Below are 18,611 nucleotides of genomic sequence, written 5' to 3' on the forward strand. Positions count from 1 at the left end.
AATTTAGATAGATAGCTTAAATCCACTACTCTTTAACCTAGTTATTGAAAAAATGACGGCAGGTCAATGATACAAGGAGGATAGAAACCAAAAAAATTAGTTGTTAGACATACAACGCATATTCTGATCTCAGAAAACGATAATGGTATACAATGAGTGATAAAGACATTCAAAAGCCTCAAAATAGTCCGTTCTTTAACGGTAAAATATTGCAAAATCTCTAAATTTTAAAGAACCGCTTGGATTGACATAAAAATTGGAATACACAAAGCTAATAAGTCAAAGAAAAAAAGTGATATTGTGCCGATATGTGCTTTTGCCCTGGGGGTGCTTTTCACCCCCTTTTGGGGGTGAAAAAATATTCGTCCAAAGAAAGTCAGCAAATGGATAAACTGGCTAATTTTAAGTAACTTTTGTTCCATAGAGTTTTTTCACTAAGTCAATACTTTTCGAGTTATTTGGCAGTGAATATGTTCATTTTTTCAACAAAATAACCACGCTTTTAGACGGTTTTTCGCAAATAACTCAAATAGTAAGTATTTTGTCGAAAAAACATTCTTAGCAAAAATATAGCCTGTAAAAAATTTTAAAAAATGGTGTATATATCACGTATCTACACCTAGCAGAAGCAGAGTTATAGCTAATGAAAAATAGGTTCATATTCGTCAAATTCCAAATGGAATACTTTAAGGTGAAATAACCAAAAATGAAGCACATTTCGGGGAAAACTCATTACAACTTATTTAAAGTGTTTAAAAAAAGCTTCATTTTTGTTTTATAAAAGAAATTTCTAGCATCAAAATTAAACAAGTTACGCTCAAAATAAAGTTAGTCCCTTTTGGTTTTGGTAAAAAAATTGAGAAAATCATCCCCTAATTAGTATCTTATGTGAACTTAATCGTTACGACTTCATAAGTTTCTTGACTCGTGTATATATTGTTTATATGATCTGTAATTTTCATCGGTTCAAAGTCCTTATTATTGAAAGGGCTGTAGTTAAAAGGGGTTGAACGAGTCACTGATCACGAATGTATGCAAATTTAGAAACACCAAATCTTAATCAATTTTTGTCTAACAGAAAAACAAAAAAATACGTGATATTCAGAAAAGCAAATCTGACTTTTTTTTGTTCTTCGAGATTTTTGGTATCTCTAACAATTTTTAAGTTATTTTGAAAAAAAAGCATATTTTTCAAAATTTAAATTTTTAAAAATTTTACTTTGAAACCAATTTTTTTCAAAAATAAGCACTTTGAATCGATAAAACTTACATATCATATAAACACAACATAAGTAAAATAATTTGTGGAGCGGTAACGATTAATTTCATTTAAGTTGCTAATTAGGGGTGGTTTTCCCGATTTTTTTTTGCAAAAACGAAAGGGACTAACTTTATTTTGAACGTAACTTGCTTAAATTTAATGCTAGAAACTTTTTGTAAAAACAGAAATAAAGCTTTTTTAAACACTTTAAAAAAGTTATAACTGGTTTTCCCCAAAAAGTGCTTAATTTTTTGGATATTTCACGTCGAAATATTCTATTTGAAATTTGGTGAATATGAATCTATGTTTCATTGGCTATAACTCTGGTTCTAAGAGATCCAGAGACCTAACGCGTACACCATTTTTTTACTTTTTTATAAGCTATATTTTTACTAAGAACATTTTTTTCGAAAAAATACTTACTTTTTGAGTTATTTGCGAAAAACCGTCTAAAAATGTGGTTATTTTGTTGAAAAATGAACATATTCACTCGCAAATAACTTGGCGAAAAAGCTCTATAGAACAAAAGTTGAGAGAATGGTACGGATGTACATCAAATGAGCTTTTCAGAACAGTCGTCTCTAAAGTCCGAATAGCTATGATGATTGCCGACCTCCCTCGCGGAGATGGCACTTAAAGAAAAAGAAGGTGAAATATTTATGGGTGGTAAGAGAACGATAGGTACACAATATGAATTATCATGTGCAAGGTAGAAAGATAGAGGCTAAAACAGGTTACAAAGCAAGCCATCGGTCAAAAAAGACATCCCAGAGAACGGCAGTTCTCGCCACTATATATACACGAAATTTTTGATTTTCTAAATCTGACTGAATTGAAAATTGGGCTAGATCCAATCTTAAAGTTTAGAAAAAGACTCGCCCATCCATGTGTCAACCATCCATTTTGGTCCAAGGATGTGGATTTTATGGCCCTTCCCATTTAAGGCAAGCATCCACAGACCCGCATCGTACGCATCGCACGCATCGTACGCAACGGATTTGAGTTTTCCTTGTACAAAAACTTATGTAACTGCGTCCCCTGATCCGCATCGTACGGATCGCATCATCGGCAATGCCGATGGGTTGCTTCGAGAGGCAACTTTTACGATGCGTGCCGATGAATCATTCGGAATGCCGATCAGTGGACGCACCCTACGCGCTCTGTTTGAAATTTCGTTTGGTCCAGTGGCAGATGAGTGGCAGCTATTTGCATTTGACGATCGTCTTGTTCGTAATGAAACAAATAAACTTAGTTTTAACTGTTATTTTATATAGATTCAGAAAAAAATATTACAGGCCATGATAAGTTGATTATGGGGATTAAAATATAAATATTACTCATTTTTGATGTGTATTAGACTTTTTCAAGATATCTTAAGTATCTAACTACGAAAATTATTATTCTCGTTAAAAAGCAACATATTTTTCTATCTTAAAGCAATGAACTTTTTAAAAAATATTAGACTTGTTAATGATGTTTCTAAGAGAGAATTGATGCAAGACATTTCATTGTCCTTCACAAAAGATGAAAAAGCAAGCAAAGTGTGTTACAAGTAGTTGAAAACCACAAAAAGTATTTTACCGATTTCAGAAAGGTAACTTTAATAACGCTTTAATTAATCTTTAAAGAAACTTTTACTGATGTAGTTACTATTTTCCATTTAAATCAAATTGTAACAGCTTTGTGTATTCCTTATTCCTATTATGCGGTCTACCGTCGTGTTTCTGCTATAGCTTTCGGTCTACCGAGAGAATTTGTGTGTAAGCTGTAATATAAAAAATGTGCCGATAAAAAATGTTTACAAATCATTTTTGAATATATTTTTTAAAAACATGTAGAGTTTGTGTAAGGTTTTATAGGTCTAAAGTTAATGAGTTTCGAAATATTTAAAATGACATATGAGAGTTTTATCACTATAGTGTCATTTTTAAATAATTTAATATCTTTGACATAGGTATATCAATATAAAATACAAAGTGATACCTATTTGAAAATACACTTTTTTTCATTTTTTTAAATGGTACACCCTGTATATTGTATATTAGTATTGTATTTTGTAGTAAATATTACAGGTTTTCTTTTGATATCAGGTTGTATGTACCTAGCATTAATTATTAAATTAAATAAACAACCAATAAATAAATAAACAACCAATTTTAAAGTCTACCTTAGTAATTTTTCTACCCTAGCAGGTAGTCGCATCGGCAATCCGATCGCTGCCGATACAGTGGACGCAGTATGAAAAATTAATCCGATGCGTACGATGCGTCCGATGCGTACGATGCGGATCTGTGGACGCTTGCCTTTAGGGTTTGTTTTCGTTCTCGTCCCCAAAACTCCAAAAAAATTAGAAAATTTAAGTCCGACCTTCTGACCGTACTGATCATTATCTTTCCAAGGCATGTTTAATTTTGAAAATTAGCTTATACCATTCAAAAGTTACCGAGCTCAGAAGTATTATACAATTTCTATTTAAAAAGGGGAATATGTTTGTGTGTATGTATTATATATATACACAATATATAATATACAAGAACAAAAAACCGCTGAACGCCGTAAAATTTATAGTTCAGAGAAATAAGGAAAAAAATAGCCTGTTGGTGACACAACCCCCTCCAGGCTGAAACCAAATTTTTTGAGTAGTATGGACATCTATAATTTACTTTACTTTACTTACTTTACTTTACTTACTTTACTTAATCAGTAGACCCATTTGTACCTTTCGGTGTTGGGCCGTTTATAATACAATTCATTAAATTACAATATTTTACAATCTTCTGAATTGTCCTAGCTCTTAACGAACTTTCTCCATGCCTTCCTATTGAATGCCATATGTATTGCTTCCTGCCAAGTCCTACCCTTACTCTGCAGTATCTGCGAAATGTCACTGTTCCATTCTTTAATGGGTCTTCCTCTTCTATTCTTCCCTATTGGTTTGGCGTCCCACACTCTTTTTACTTGTCTATTATTGTCCATCCGGGTTAGATGTCCGAACCATGCCAATTTTTTCTCCTTGATTGAGTCGAGTATCGGTTTGATTTTGAGTCTTTCTCTTATTTCTTCATTTCTGATTCTATCAGTTCTTTTTACACCGATCGTTCTTCTGAAGTATTTCATCTCTGCTGCCTGAATTCTCTGATGTCTTTTGTTCAATATCCAATTTTCTGCTCCATATGTCACCGTAGGTCTATATATTGTTTTGTATATTGTCATCTTGGTCTTTGTTGATATTTCTTTATTATTAAGGAATCCTCTATTTAATGCTTGGAATAGCTTTCCTGTGTTTTCTATTCTGTTGTTAAGATCGTCCTCGATGTCTCCTTTGTTGTTGATTACTGTTCCTAAGTATGTGTATGAATTTGTCTGTATTATTTTTTGTTGGTCTATCATTACTTCTATTTGATCTTCCGTCCCTTGTTTCCTTGATATTTTCATTATCTGAGTCTTCCCTTTGTTTACGTTTAAGTTGTATTTGCTTGCTTCTAGGTTCCATTTCTCTAAGTTGTATTTCAGTTTTTCTGCTGTTTCCGCAATTAATACTATGTCGTCTGCAAATATACACATCTCAGCGTTTATCATTTACATTCTGTTCCAACCGATGCAGTATTTCTTGAAAGTTTTCTTACATTCTTTCACTATCACATCTATTACATTTAAGAATAGCACTGGGCTGAGACTTCCCCCTTGTCTAACTCCTTGAGTTGTTTCAAATGGTTCTGACTGTATATTTAACATTCTTACTGTATTTGTTGTTTTCATGTATATACTCTTTGTTGCTTCTATCAGTTCTTCACTTACTTCCTTCTTCTTTAGGCTTTCCCATATATCTTTTCTTTTGACTGAGTCGAATGCTTTTTCCATGTCTATAAAGCTCAGATATATTTCTCTGTTTTTCTTTAATGCTTTTTCTATTACTTGTTGCATGGTGAATATATGGTCTTGTGTGTTGTGTCCTTTCCTGAATCCACTTTGTACGTCCTCTAATTTATGTTCTATTTCTTTTCTGATTTTCCTTTCTATTATGGTTTCGTATACTTTTGCTGCTACACATAGTAGTGATATACCTCTATAGTTCTTACAGTCTCTTGTGTTTCCTTTCTTGTATATAGGTATAATTACTGCATTTGTCCATTCTCTGGGTATTACTTTTCTCTTCCATATTAGGTTATATATGTATAACAATTTTTTCTTTTGCTTTTACTCCTATATATTTCATCATTTCTGGTGCTACTTCATCGCTTCCTGGTGCTTTTCCAATCTTTATCTTTCTTATTGCTTCTTCTAGTTCTTCTTTTTCTATAGTTTCTGGATTTTCCGTGTTTCTCATGGATACTCTCTTGATGTGGCTTTCCTTCTCCATTGTATTCGCTTGATTTCCATTCAGTATCAGCTGGAAATGTTCCCTCCATCTTTCCATTATTTTCTTATCGTCATTTATTATTTTTCCTTCCTTGTTCATTATTTGTTTCAGTTTCGTTTCTTTGTTGCTTCTTAGGTTTTTCAGTGTTCTATAAAATAATTTTACGTTTTCTGTGCTGTTTTCTTCCATTTTTTCTCCGAATTTTTCCCAACTTTTCTTTTTCTCTTTCTTAACTATCTCTTTAACTTTTGTTCTTTGTCTCTTATAATTTTCATATTTTTGTTGTTTTTTGTCTTGTATGTAATCTTTCCATAATTTCTTCTTTTCTTTTATTTCTCTTTTCAATTCATCGTTCCACCATGATGTTCGTTTCCCTCTGTTGTTATTTCTTGTAGTTCCACATATTAATTTAACTGTTTTTATCATCGCATTTTTAAATTTTCCCCATTCTTCCTCTATTGTTTCTGTTATTTCATATTCATTGTCCATCTCTTTCTCTAGCCCTTCTGTGTATCTTATTTTCGTTGTTTCTTCCCTTAGTTTATAAATTTTTATTATTTCTTTGTGTTTTCTATTTAAATTCTCATTTCTTTTTATTTCTTTTCTTTTGCTTTTGAATGTGGTTTCTAGTAGATAGTGGTCACTACCAATTTCATAACTCCTTTTCACCCTTACGTCTCTTCTCCAGTTCTTCTCTGTTTTTTGCACTATAGTATAGTCTATAATTGATTGTTCGTCTCTTGATTTTACTTCTGTTGTGATCTTGTGTATCCTTTTATGTTGGAAGTGTGTGTTCATAATCACCAGATTATTGTCTAGACAGAATTCAAGTAGTAATTTTCCATTTTTATTTTTTCCTCCCCATAAGATCCTATGACATTGTTCCATTTTTCTGCTTCTTTCCCCACTCTACTGTTCATGTCTCCTGTATCACAATTTTCTCTGTACAATCATTTATCACTTCTTGTAATTTGTCCCAGAACTCATTCTTTTCGTTTTTTGTTCCGTCTTCATCTGGATGGACATCTATAATAATAACCTATATATTTCCTGCAGCCGATTTTGATGATATACATAGTTATAAACAAATGAAGATCAAAAAACGGTAAATTTTCGCTTTTTTCGTCTATTACTAAGAAAATAGGCATTTTAAACAAACTTGAGAGTAAGAAACTCATAAACCGTATAAAAAACTTCAATATGGCGTTCGCTTAATGTTTATCCTTATTGGTTGCTTAGAAAATTGCAAATTAAATCATAAATTTTGAGTTTTTATAAATATTCATAACTTATGTAAAAATTAACTTAGAACCTTCTTATGGAATGCTGAGACTTATGGTGCTTAATTCATACCCTAAATTTCAAAGCAATTGGTCAAATAGTTTAAAAGTTATTTAATTTGTTTATCCCAAATTAATTTTTTTTGCAACACTGTAAGTCAGAAAATAATGAAGCTACAGTAATACTTTCGATAGTTTATGGAAGAAGGAAATTTACAGTATTAATTTAATTAAAAACAAGCTGAAAATGCGAGAATTATCATAACGAAAACTTTGTTTATTTACGTATTTTAATTCATAATATAAAAAATTGCTATTATGAAAAGTAGTTTAGAATTAATAATTATGTTTTAATGTGCAATTATATCATTCTAATTTAAATGTTATGAACTATAAAGGCAGTTTACTCTTTATCGAAATTCATATTTTTTATATTCCTCGTATAAAATTAATAAAATTTTACATATGATGGTTGCATCATAAATCTTAGAACATGAAGAGCTTTTTATGAACAATAACTTTTCTTCGTCAAATTAAAAATAAAAGAGTTATAAATGAAAATGTTGCTGGTATCCATAATTTGAGAAAAATATTCAAATATTTTTTTCCACCTACCTCTCTGAAAGTATACTGTTCCGGACCTGATTGTAGGGAGCAAAGTTGTACTTTTCCTCCCTAGGGAGGAAAATATTTTTCCTTCCTAGGGAGGAAAAGTAAAAGTGACGTCATGGTATTTCATTCATGAAATATAACTTATTGACGCCCTGTACAATATCTATTTTCTATTACGTAAGTATCTATACATTTTAACGTTTATTTATAAAACACTCTGTATTTTGCAGAATGGTAAAAAACAGTAAATTGTTATTTTGATTTAACAATGTTTACATTAATAATTTGACTTATATTTGACAGTTAACAGTTTTATTGTACCTACTTGTTAGTTTTAGTTTTAATAAATTTTGTTGGTTAGTTACATAAATAAATTAAGTAAAAATGAAAAATGACTTGTTATTAATTTGAGGAAGGTGGAAAAACCATATGTATAACATGGGAGTAAAGTGCCTTTTCCTCCCTTGAATGATTACTGCCCTCCGCTACGCGTCGGGCAGTAAACTTCATTCTCGGGAGGAAAAGTAGCACTTTCCTCCCTTGTTATACAAATAGCTATTTCCATTCGAAAGATGTTATTGCACATATCAGACCATAATTGTTTATACCAAACAATATTCTTTCATATACTGTCAGTTCGCTAAACTCAGACACAACTGGTTAGTGATTTTAGTCAATAATTTTGCCAATTTGGCAAAAAAAATAATTACTAATTAGTTAATAATTACTAAATAATTAGTAATTTTGTCAATTTTGGCAAAATTCACAAAAACAAAAAAATTACCTACTAAAATCACTAGCCAGTTGTGTCGAGTTTAGCGAAGCGACTATATTTTAATTACATAGCAAATGGATCAGTCCATTTATCATAAAGGGGAGGCCGCATACTCGTATAAATCTTTTTGAAGTTTTTAATAAATTATTGCTTTTAAAATATACTCAAATTGTATTTTTGAACATATTATTTATTTTATATAATAATTAAATTCACTATCAGATGTCATTGATGTTTTATTAATACTTAATTTAGTGTCAAACTCAAATGTAAATAACCTAAGTATTATGCTTTGCTTAACAAATCGAGATTAAAAAAACTAGCCTACTTAATAGCAACGATTTCAGCTGGACGTGTAGTGCGTCGGTAGAAAATAACCCGATTTTGACGTCACATTTTAGACTTTGGGGTCGATTATCTCGAAGACGGTTAGAAATATCGAAATGCCGTTTTCAGATTTGGATTCAGAAGAAAAAACTACAGAAGAATCCATCGATAAATCTGATCTGAGTATTGCAGGAGCGGCAACGCAATAACATACAGACTTTTGCGAATTTATAAACGAAATGTTTTCGTTGAAAATACAAAAAATAATTATAAATATTGCAAAATTATTTTGCAAAAACAGGTGAATTAAATAAATGGGGGGGGCTAACTTTGTCCCTAATTGTCCTAGGACAGTTGTTTTTCTTTCTAAATGTGTATAAAAATTCAGTCTTTCTAAATATGAAAAAATAATTTTTCTACGGGTAACGGTTAAAAAGTTATTCTAATTGTTTTTAAGTAAGCAAAAAATCGACATGTTTTTTCAAAATAATTTTACACTGTTTAAAATTATTTTTTGTCATTTATTTTTAATTAAGGTAATAGTATAAATGTTCTTATTTCATAGACTGTCCGAAGTATTATTGTTGCCTCATAATTTTCTGACTTATAGTGTTGCAAAAAAAATGAATTTGGGATAAACAAATTAAATAACTTTTAAACTATATGACCAATTGCTTTGAAATTTAAAATATAATTTAAGTACAAGAAGTATCAGCATTCCGTGTAATAACAAGGTTCTAAGTTAATTTTTACATAAGTTATAAATATTTTTAAAAACTCAAAATTTATGATTTATTTTGCAATTTTCTAAGCGACCAATAAGGATGGACATATTCAGCGAACGCCATATTGAAGTTTTTTATACGCTGTGAGCTCGTACGTAGAGGGGATATTTATAAATTCGCGAGCGCCAGTAGTGACAAATCTGTAAACGTTTACCGGAAATTTGACATAAATGTCAAAGTGATTAATTTAAAATTAAAATTAAAAACATTAATTATAAAAGATATTAGTTGGTCAAAGCTGTGGTATATATTTTTACCTTAAATATATTTACGTTTTAAATACTGAATTTACGTTTTTTTAATGTTAAGTAAAACGTAATTATAAATTAATATATTAATCTTAGCTCCATCTACACGATAATTGTGAAAGTATCCGAAGTAAGAAATTAATATTTCATCAATTGAACGTCAAAATGGTTAGCAAAATCTTAAAAAACTTTATTAGAATTTAATTACTTTTTAGCGTTGTAAATATTAAGTGATAACAATTAAATGATAAATTTAAAAATTACCGGTGAAAGTTGAATTAGTAATCCGCTAGGAGCGACACCAGCGAAGCTCAGAGCGTATACGATTTATGAGTTTCTTACACTCAAATTTGTTTAAAGTGCTTAACTTTTTGGTAATAGACGAAAAACGCGAAAATTTAGTGTTTTTTGATCTTCACTTGTTTATAACTGTGTATATCATCAAAATCGGCTGCAGGAAACATATAGGTTAATAATATAGATATCCATACTACTCAAAAAATTTGGTTTTGGCGTGGAGGGGGATGTGTCACGAGAAAAATCTTATTTCTCTGGACTATTAGTGGCGCATACAATATTCCAGCTACAAAAGAGCTGATATGAATATTACGTGGCGCGAAAATATATTTTCATTTTGATAGAAAAAAAAATTCTAGCTTTATTGTGAAAGATTTTTCCTTAATATTTACTAAATTTGAAGTAAACCACAAAAGAGTAATTTTAGAGCCACGTAATATTCATATCAGCTCTTTTGTAGCTGGAATATTGTATGCGCCATTCATCTTTAAGGCGTTTAGCGGTTTTTTATTCTTGTTTCACTTATACATTATAAATGTATACTCACCTTAAAAGCTGATAGACTAGCATACAGGAAAAAATACAAACTAATATTCCACTAACAGATAATCCAAACATGGCTCTAAGGCATGAGTACAGTGCACCATGGATGACTTCACAATCAGGAGTTGAATCAAAAACATATCTCATACCTGAAATAAAATAAAGTTGTCAAAGGATATTGGTACAAAGCCTACCAATGCTAGGCCTACTGTCAAAGAAAATCACAAGGGTACATGGGCTGGATAGGTGGGAAAAAATATAAAATATATTATGTATTTCTACTGTTAGTTCATTCTTTTAATGGAAAAACTCAACTTTAACAAATTACTGAATTTTTTCATACTATTTTTGACACTTTATCTAAGTGGGCGCTCACAACGTGGCGCCGACCCTCGCTCCATAGTATCGCTCGTACCATAGTATCGACCGCTAGCAGTGCCGGTTTATCCACTGGGCGCTTGGGGGCGGGCGTCCAGGGGCTCAAGCCCCAGAGTGGCCCGAAGTGGCCCTTTCTTTTGTTAATAACAAAATAAAGTCCGATAATAATCGAGGTACATATTATTTGAAATAGAGAAAAAGACTACGAAATACCTGATAACCTTGTAAGAACCTGATAACTTTTAAACCAGAGTGATTCCTTAGAAAATTGTATTAAATTAACGTATGAAGCTGGAGACAAAGCTTGTTATAGACGATTAATGAAAGCACATCTGATATAGTAAAGCCCAATGGAGGCAAAGAGAAGAGAGATTGGCTAATATAATACAAAAGTGTTAAAGCTGTTTATTGTTACCTGTGCAAACTATTTTCAATTGAAAAAAATAGTTTAACTGATTTTGGATGTATTTTACCCACTGGAAATATCTGAATAGTTTGCTAAAATCTTACGAAGAAAGTAAATTTCATCTGAACTCTATGGTTGCATTAGTAACAAGATCATCAGTTAGATGGAGTTATATGGATCATCAGTAAGATTTTAGTTATAGACGCTGGCTTGAAAGAGCAAGTAGAACGCGAAGCTGACTATTGGGTAAAGGTCCTAAGAAGAGTTGTTGCCATCATTAAATTACTTGCTTCTTAAGAACTAGCTTTCCGTTGATCTCATGAGGAATTAACGAGTCATCATAAAGGTAATTAATTAAGTTGTCTTGTATACTTCGCCTTTGACAACTTCGTAGATGAGAATTTACAGCGGGATATACAGCAATAAAGCAAAAGGTTCAGTTAGCTATCTGTCTGACCAAATTTGTAATGAATTCCTGGAAGTGATGAAAACAAAACTTGTAGAAACTTTTGACGCTGTAAATGCATTACTTAAAAACTACGGATCCATCAAACATATTTTTTCCAATTAAGCAATACTAGAGACAAAAAATCAGCAGTTAGAAGTGAAGTTAAGGCACTGTAGAATAAAATGGATACCTTTGAGACAGCTCTATTGACACTGATTTGGGCAAAAATTTTAAAAGTCGTAAATGCAACAAGCAAACGTGTCGAATGTGTCAATTGGAGTAGAATTAATGACATTTGAGCTTTGTTGGAGACGTGAGAAAGAAATTAAGTGAAATTGAACTAGAAGCCAAAAATATTTTTTTTGCGAAGGCGAGGATACCTCAAATATATTCTATAGAATTGACCTTCAAAGAACAAAGAAAAGAAAAACAGTTGTCGATGCAGAAGTTGAAAGTGAAATAATTTTAAAGGGGCAAGAGAGATTCAAAATTGAAGTAATTACCTATTTAATGTTATATGCAACAATATTACTGAAGATCTTTTAAAGAGAATATACAAAGATGTTACATCAGTTAGATGTTTTTTTACGCTAAATAAAGAAGAAGTCAAGACAGTGAGTTAATATTTTATGCGAGAAATATAAAAAATGTTGATGAAACCAAAGAGAACTTGCATAATGAAACTACTCATTTTGTAACGTTAAACCAAAATTTGAATAAACATTTGAAAAAGTTGATGTCATCTAGGATGTAAAGGCAACTTTTCCCAATTTTGAACTTTACTGAAAGTTTATTTGATGATACCAATATCTAATGCGTCATACGAATAATTTCGGCTTTAAAAAGAAAGAAGATACATATATTAAAAGTCACATTTGGGTCAAGAAAACCTAGAAGCATTATCACTATTGTATTATAGAAAACGAAGGACTGGAGCAACTGAATTTTGATAGTAGGTATTAATATGGCAGTTTGCTAATGCCAAGTCAAGAAATAAAGTGAGCTAATTTTTGTCTTATGTATTTTTTAGATTACATGTTTTTTTGTTTGTCATGCGTTGTTTTCTGTTTTTCTTTTGTATTTTTAAATGTATTATTTGGAATATTCATTACGTTTGCTATTTTTCTTGTTTGTTTTAAAAAAAAATTATGGTATGGATTTTACAATTAACATTTATAGTTAATGCATGTGTTCTTTTGTTAAAAAAACTGACAACGAATAGCAATGAAGGGGGCCCCTAAATCTCCAGTGCCCAGGGCTTGAAGTTAGGTTAAACCGGCACTGACCGCTAGGTAAAATAAATGCATTATTTTAAATGCTAGAGTTCACGAACATGAAGAATACGGTGCTATGTTCTAGGCCAGTGGTTCTCAACCGGTGTTCCGCGGAACACTAGTGTTCCGCGAATTCCTTCCAAGTGTTCCGCGAAATACTCGCAATCCTACATACCATTTTGCTCAATTACTCTTTTCTTCAAATAAATATTTTCAAATTTTAAAATAGCCACTTACGTACATTTTAATTTAATAAAATTCTGCAGCGTAAATGTTCATTTGCCCAACGTGACAACACCGCGTCGGCACAGTGCACACGTTGGATTTTATAAGCGCCGAGCGCCGAGTGAGCTCCGCACTGGCCACAGCCAATCTGAATCACCCACGACGGTATGCCTCGTATGCCTATTGAACATTGAACGATGCGCGATGGTTTTGGCTCTAAAGACGCGCGCAACCCAATAAGCATACCGTGTATTTGTGTATCGTGGAATCACCTAACAGTCTGCAACTGAATGTTGAATTTGTTAGATCGCACAAACGTTTGTCAGATTTGAGACAATTTGAGACGTTTGAGACAATTGCCAGGTATTTTCCATCTCTGAACGTAGAAAAATATGACTGGATAAGAAGTCCTTTTAGCACAGGTAATACAGCCAATTTCCAGTTTTCTCTGAACCAAGAAGAAGAATTTATCTCGTTGTCATCTGATCGTACTCTGAAAATTAAGTTTTCAGAAGTGAATGTTCAGGAATTTTGGATCTTGGTCCAAGAGGGATATCCACTTCTTGCCAAAAAAGCGATTAGTATTTTAATACAGTTTTCAACGTCCTATTTATGTGAATTTGGGTTCTCATCTTTAACAAACATTAAAATTAAGAAACGGGAAAGGCTGCTAAACTTAGAACAAGAAATGAGAGTAGCTCTTTCCCACATCAGGCCTGATATTGAGCAAATTTGCAAACGACACCAGGCACAAGTGTCTCACTAATTTGAAGTATTTACTCATATGATGTATTTTGAGAATTACGCTTTTGTTAATTTTAAAAATGTTTTTTGTTTTCATATTTTAAGTAAAATTTTACAAATATGAGTACGTATAACGAAGTTTATTACAGAATTTATGTGCTAATCCTAATCTGTTTATCAATATATGCATGTTATTGCTTTGGTGTTCCGCAATTTTTTTCGGTAATTAAAAGTGTTCCGTCGCCACAAAAAGGTTGAGAACCACTGTTCTAGGCTATGATATAATGCGATGGTCTCCGTTATGGTAGGGGAGCCCAAGCGGGGATTTTTGCAGTTACTCGAGCTCGTCAGATTATCATATGGGGAGAAAATTGGTACCCTGCAGATGTACCTATACCATATATTGGCTCAACACAGGGGAGTTCGTCAAGGGAGGCCCGAAAAAAAATATATCCTTAAAAAAACTCGAGATTGTCATATTAAGATAAGGTAAGTTAAGTACATGCAAGAGAGTGTATATTTCAAAAATCTGACGATTTGAGTCGGGCTTAAGGAAATAGGTGAGTCCCAAAGTTTCACAAGAAAAAAGCGAATATTTCGCGAAATGAATGACAGATCGAAAAACTAAAAAATATGTGCTCAATATTGTTTAAAAATCTATCAAATGACACTAAACACGACTTCCCACGGACAGGGGTGGGGGGGGGGGTGGGTAAATTTAATATTTTAAATACGAATCCCGCGATATTTCGCGAAATGAACATCAGATCGAAAAACTGTAAAATACACTTATTCAATATTTTTGAAAAATCTATTGAATGGAACCAAACACGACCCTCCACGGAGGAGGGGTGGGGGTTACTTTAAAATCTTAAATAGGAGCTCCCATTTTTTATTGCAGATTTGTATTCCTTACGTAAAAATAAATAACTTTTATTCGAAACATTTTTTCAAATTATGGATAGATGGCGTTATAATCCAAAAAAAAAACGATTGTTGGAAATGGAAAATTAAATTAAAAAATGGCAAGCGCCCACTAAAATGGAAAACTTTACTTAACTTTTTTTGGTTTTAGGACCTACTCTTCACAACCCAATAGGTCCCCAAAGCGCTCGAGTGACTGCACATTTAGCATACTTTGCTCCCCTACCATTATGAACGTACTCTGAAAATATTAATCATATAACTAAAAAAATAATTGTAACTTCATACAGTTTCTGTAAATTGTTGACTTAAGTTTTTATTCACTGATGTTAAGATTAATTCATCATAATCTTTGGTCGACAATCCTTTGTGGATCGCCTTCTCTAAAATTCGTCAACATTTTGTTTAGTTTTTGGATCTTCGGATTTTTTGGTATCCCTAAGTTGGATCACGCTAAATTGGAATCATTCAAGGCCACGGAAAGCAGACGGACTTAAAAAAAACATTGGAAAAAGACAGTACTGGATGAAGGAAAGGAAATGGAACTTCCTATCTGTGGGATTTCCTGTTTAAGGAAACTAAAAAATATCCGAGCTTGTTGAAAGATTCAAACGACGATGTTATCATTACTGTTGATTTGTGTACCCTGCCCGTATGAAGATTTAGACCTGTCCGTATGCCAAATATAATCATGTAGCTGTTGTTGTGCGTTTCCTCTGTTCCATCCCTTTAGTTATCGGAGGATGTTCAGCTGGAAAGGTACTTTAGGTCTGCATTTGAGTACCAAATGTCCAAAAGATCATCCATGAAGTATCACCAATTAACGTAACTGTACCCTGATGCAACTATTACGTTACTAAATGTATTGGCTTCACTGTTCGCTTCTTCTTGATGTGCATATTCGTGACGAATGTTGGCAATCATCATGGCAATCTTTATCTTATCTGCAGCAGCGCGGAAAAGCTGCACAGATGTTGTGTTGAACCAGGTTCTGAGGTAAACCAAGATGTTCTTCTTCCTGAACCTCGCTTTCCACATATTTTTCCTTGCAGGTCTTGCTTGTAGGAGGGCATATCTGGATTTATTTCGCATAATGTGTCCAAAGTATTCTAACTTTCGAGATTTGATGCTGGTCAGTACCTACCTCTCGGCTGTTCTTTATTCTTCTGAGGACTTCTTGATTTGTGACCAGGTCAGTCCGGGGGATTTTAAGATCTCAAATGCTTCCAATTTTCTGCACATATCTTCGTTCAAGGTCCACAATTCAACACCATAAAAAAGGATAGAGAAGACGCAGCATTCTTAGTTTTATACCAAGAGCGAGGTTGTGGCTCTTGAAGAGGGCTCTCATGCGGTTGAAAGTGGATCTAGTTTTTCCGATGCGCGCCCTTATCTCTTGGTTGTTGGTCCATTCTTCATTTATTATAATGCCGAAGTAGTTGTAGAGCGTCACTCTTTCTACAGGGGTTTGGTTCATGTAAAGTTGACCTTCTGTTATCTCTTTCTTGCTAATGATCATGAGCTTTGTCTATATATTTCAGATGACTTTAAAAATTCTTTAAAACACGAAATACATAATTAATTACGATATAATTTATAAAATGTTAAATAACAAAACAGACGATCACTTGTTTACAGGCGAATGTAGGACACACAGAACGAGGTATGTTTTAATGACAGAGTAATTTCTGCTAAGTAAGTAATAACATTTATTATATCATACCTAAACTTGACACAGAAACAAAAGTAAAAAAGGATATAAACATATATATCCAACAAATAAAGAGGACGCGAATAGATTGGGAAGAATCGGTTAGGTTTGGGGTTTCCTGAGAGTGACAGTTGATTAGAATACTACGGGTACCGTCATAAACTAAGTACTATTAAACGTATTAATAACTGTATTTGACGTCGAATAAAATACTGATGGATATAATAGTGTATTCCTTCTAAACAACCCCCTACAGTAGAAAACATCCCGCTTATTTTTTATAATAGGGTTGAACTAATTTAAATCAAAATAATAAACATTTGACTTACCCTCATCAGCAACAGCGTGAGCTTCTAACAATACAGAATAACAGGTACATGTTCTGGTTTTTTGAGTGTAGACACATTCTCTTAGCGTTTGTAATCTGTTCATGTGGATGACCGTTGTTGTAATTGTCACTAATACGCAGGTTAAGGCACATACCAAGCAACAAAGACCACATACTTTAATCTAAAAAAAATCAGTAAAAATGAAGATTACAAACAGTATTTAAATCAAACTTGCCAAACACTTTAAAGGCAAAGCAAACAGCGTAGTCCACAAACTTAAAGTGACTCAGAGAGCTATGGAACGGAAAATACTCAACATTAAGCTCAGTGATCGCAAGTCCAATGAAGAGATAAGAAGTCGATCAAAGCTAACAGAAGATGTTATCCTCAAGGTTGCTATGTTAAAATAGAACTGGACAGACAATAGGAAGAATGTAAGACAACCGTTGGACAAAGCGAATTCTCGAGTGGCGACCAATGGCATCCAAAAGAATTGGAGGCAGACCTCAAACAAGATGGACTGACGACATCAAGAGAATGGCTGGCCACGAATGGATGCAAAAAACAGCAAACAGATGTGAATGGACACATCTAGGGAGGCTTACATCCGATGATGGATGGAATAGCTGTTGATGATGATGATGAAAAATAACGAGAGCCACAATTCTTTATGTAAAAAATTACAACATATGATTCAACAACATAATAATCAAAAAAGAGATATCTTTTAAGCAAGTACTATCTACAATGTGGGGGACAGAGTTGCTCGCGTCCGTGGTCTATCGTAAGGTACGATCACACGTGTCCCCTGGGTAACGCTAAATGAGCAGCAGCGATTCGTCGTTACGCGCGCTGATCCATGAGTGTACGAATCCCTACTCGAAACGGCCCTTCTCAGGGCAGCGACGCAGACCTCAAAGTCATCTTCTGGAACGCTGGAGGTCTAAGCAACAGTAAGTTTTTAGAACTCAAACGAAGCGTTCTCGAAAAGAACGTTGATATATATGTCATTGTAGAGGCAGGAGCCGCTTCAGACACACCTCACCTCTACTCTACAGTTGGCTATTCAACCCATGTGCTGAAGAGGAGTCGACAAGTAGCGTCAGGAATTATCATCGGAATCAAAACCCCTCTAGTATGCAAGACTAACATAATCCACGAAATGCAGGATAGAGATAAACTGGAAATGTTCCAGGTCGAAGTCTGGAAAAACTCGAAACATGTCACCCTTTTCTTACTATACAATCCGCCAGATAATATACCTGCATTGGAATTGGTAGAGCAACAAATCCAGCCAAGTACCATCATAATTGGAGATTTCAATAGTCCATCCACGAGATGGGGCTACTCTAGAACCACCAACGTTGGGAAACACCTCGAGGACTTTTTGGATAACAACTATCTTGATGTAGTGAACACCCCACCTACGTTCTTATCGTTTAGAGAAAGTCAATCAAGGCCCGATCTTGTCGTAACACACCCACACATTACAGGGAAGACCAGTGTAACCCTCCTGGACGACGCAGCAGGCTGTGGTCACCGCGCTCTGCTAGTGACATGCAAACTGGCAAAGGACAAAAAAGCCAAAAAACGAGACCCGCGCTGGAATTTTAAAAAGGCGGATTGGAAAAAGTACATGGAATGCACAGATGAAGTCCTTACTCAACTAACACTACAAGCACCA

At 33.4% G+C, this 18,611-nt stretch overlaps 1 protein-coding gene across 2 annotated transcripts in view; it reads right to left on the reverse strand.

The window, feature by feature from the left end:
- LOC114328623 (uncharacterized) overlaps nt 1–18,611 on the reverse strand; it is a 125,195-nt gene that overhangs the window by 19,099 nt on the left and 87,485 nt on the right. For both annotated transcript variants that reach the window (XM_050653381.1, XM_050653383.1), the window contains 2 exons: nt 16,928–17,108; nt 10,493–10,637 (listed from right to left, as the gene is read on the reverse strand). In XM_050653381.1, coding sequence (XP_050509338.1) covers nt 10,493–10,637; nt 16,928–17,108 — 326 coding nt within the window. The remainder of the gene's footprint in view (nt 1–10,492; nt 10,638–16,927; nt 17,109–18,611) is intronic.

The sequence above is a fragment of the Diabrotica virgifera genome, chromosome 6 (assembly GCF_917563875.1).
Source record: "Diabrotica virgifera virgifera chromosome 6, PGI_DIABVI_V3a".
Taxonomy (NCBI): Eukaryota; Metazoa; Arthropoda; class Insecta; order Coleoptera; family Chrysomelidae; genus Diabrotica; species Diabrotica virgifera.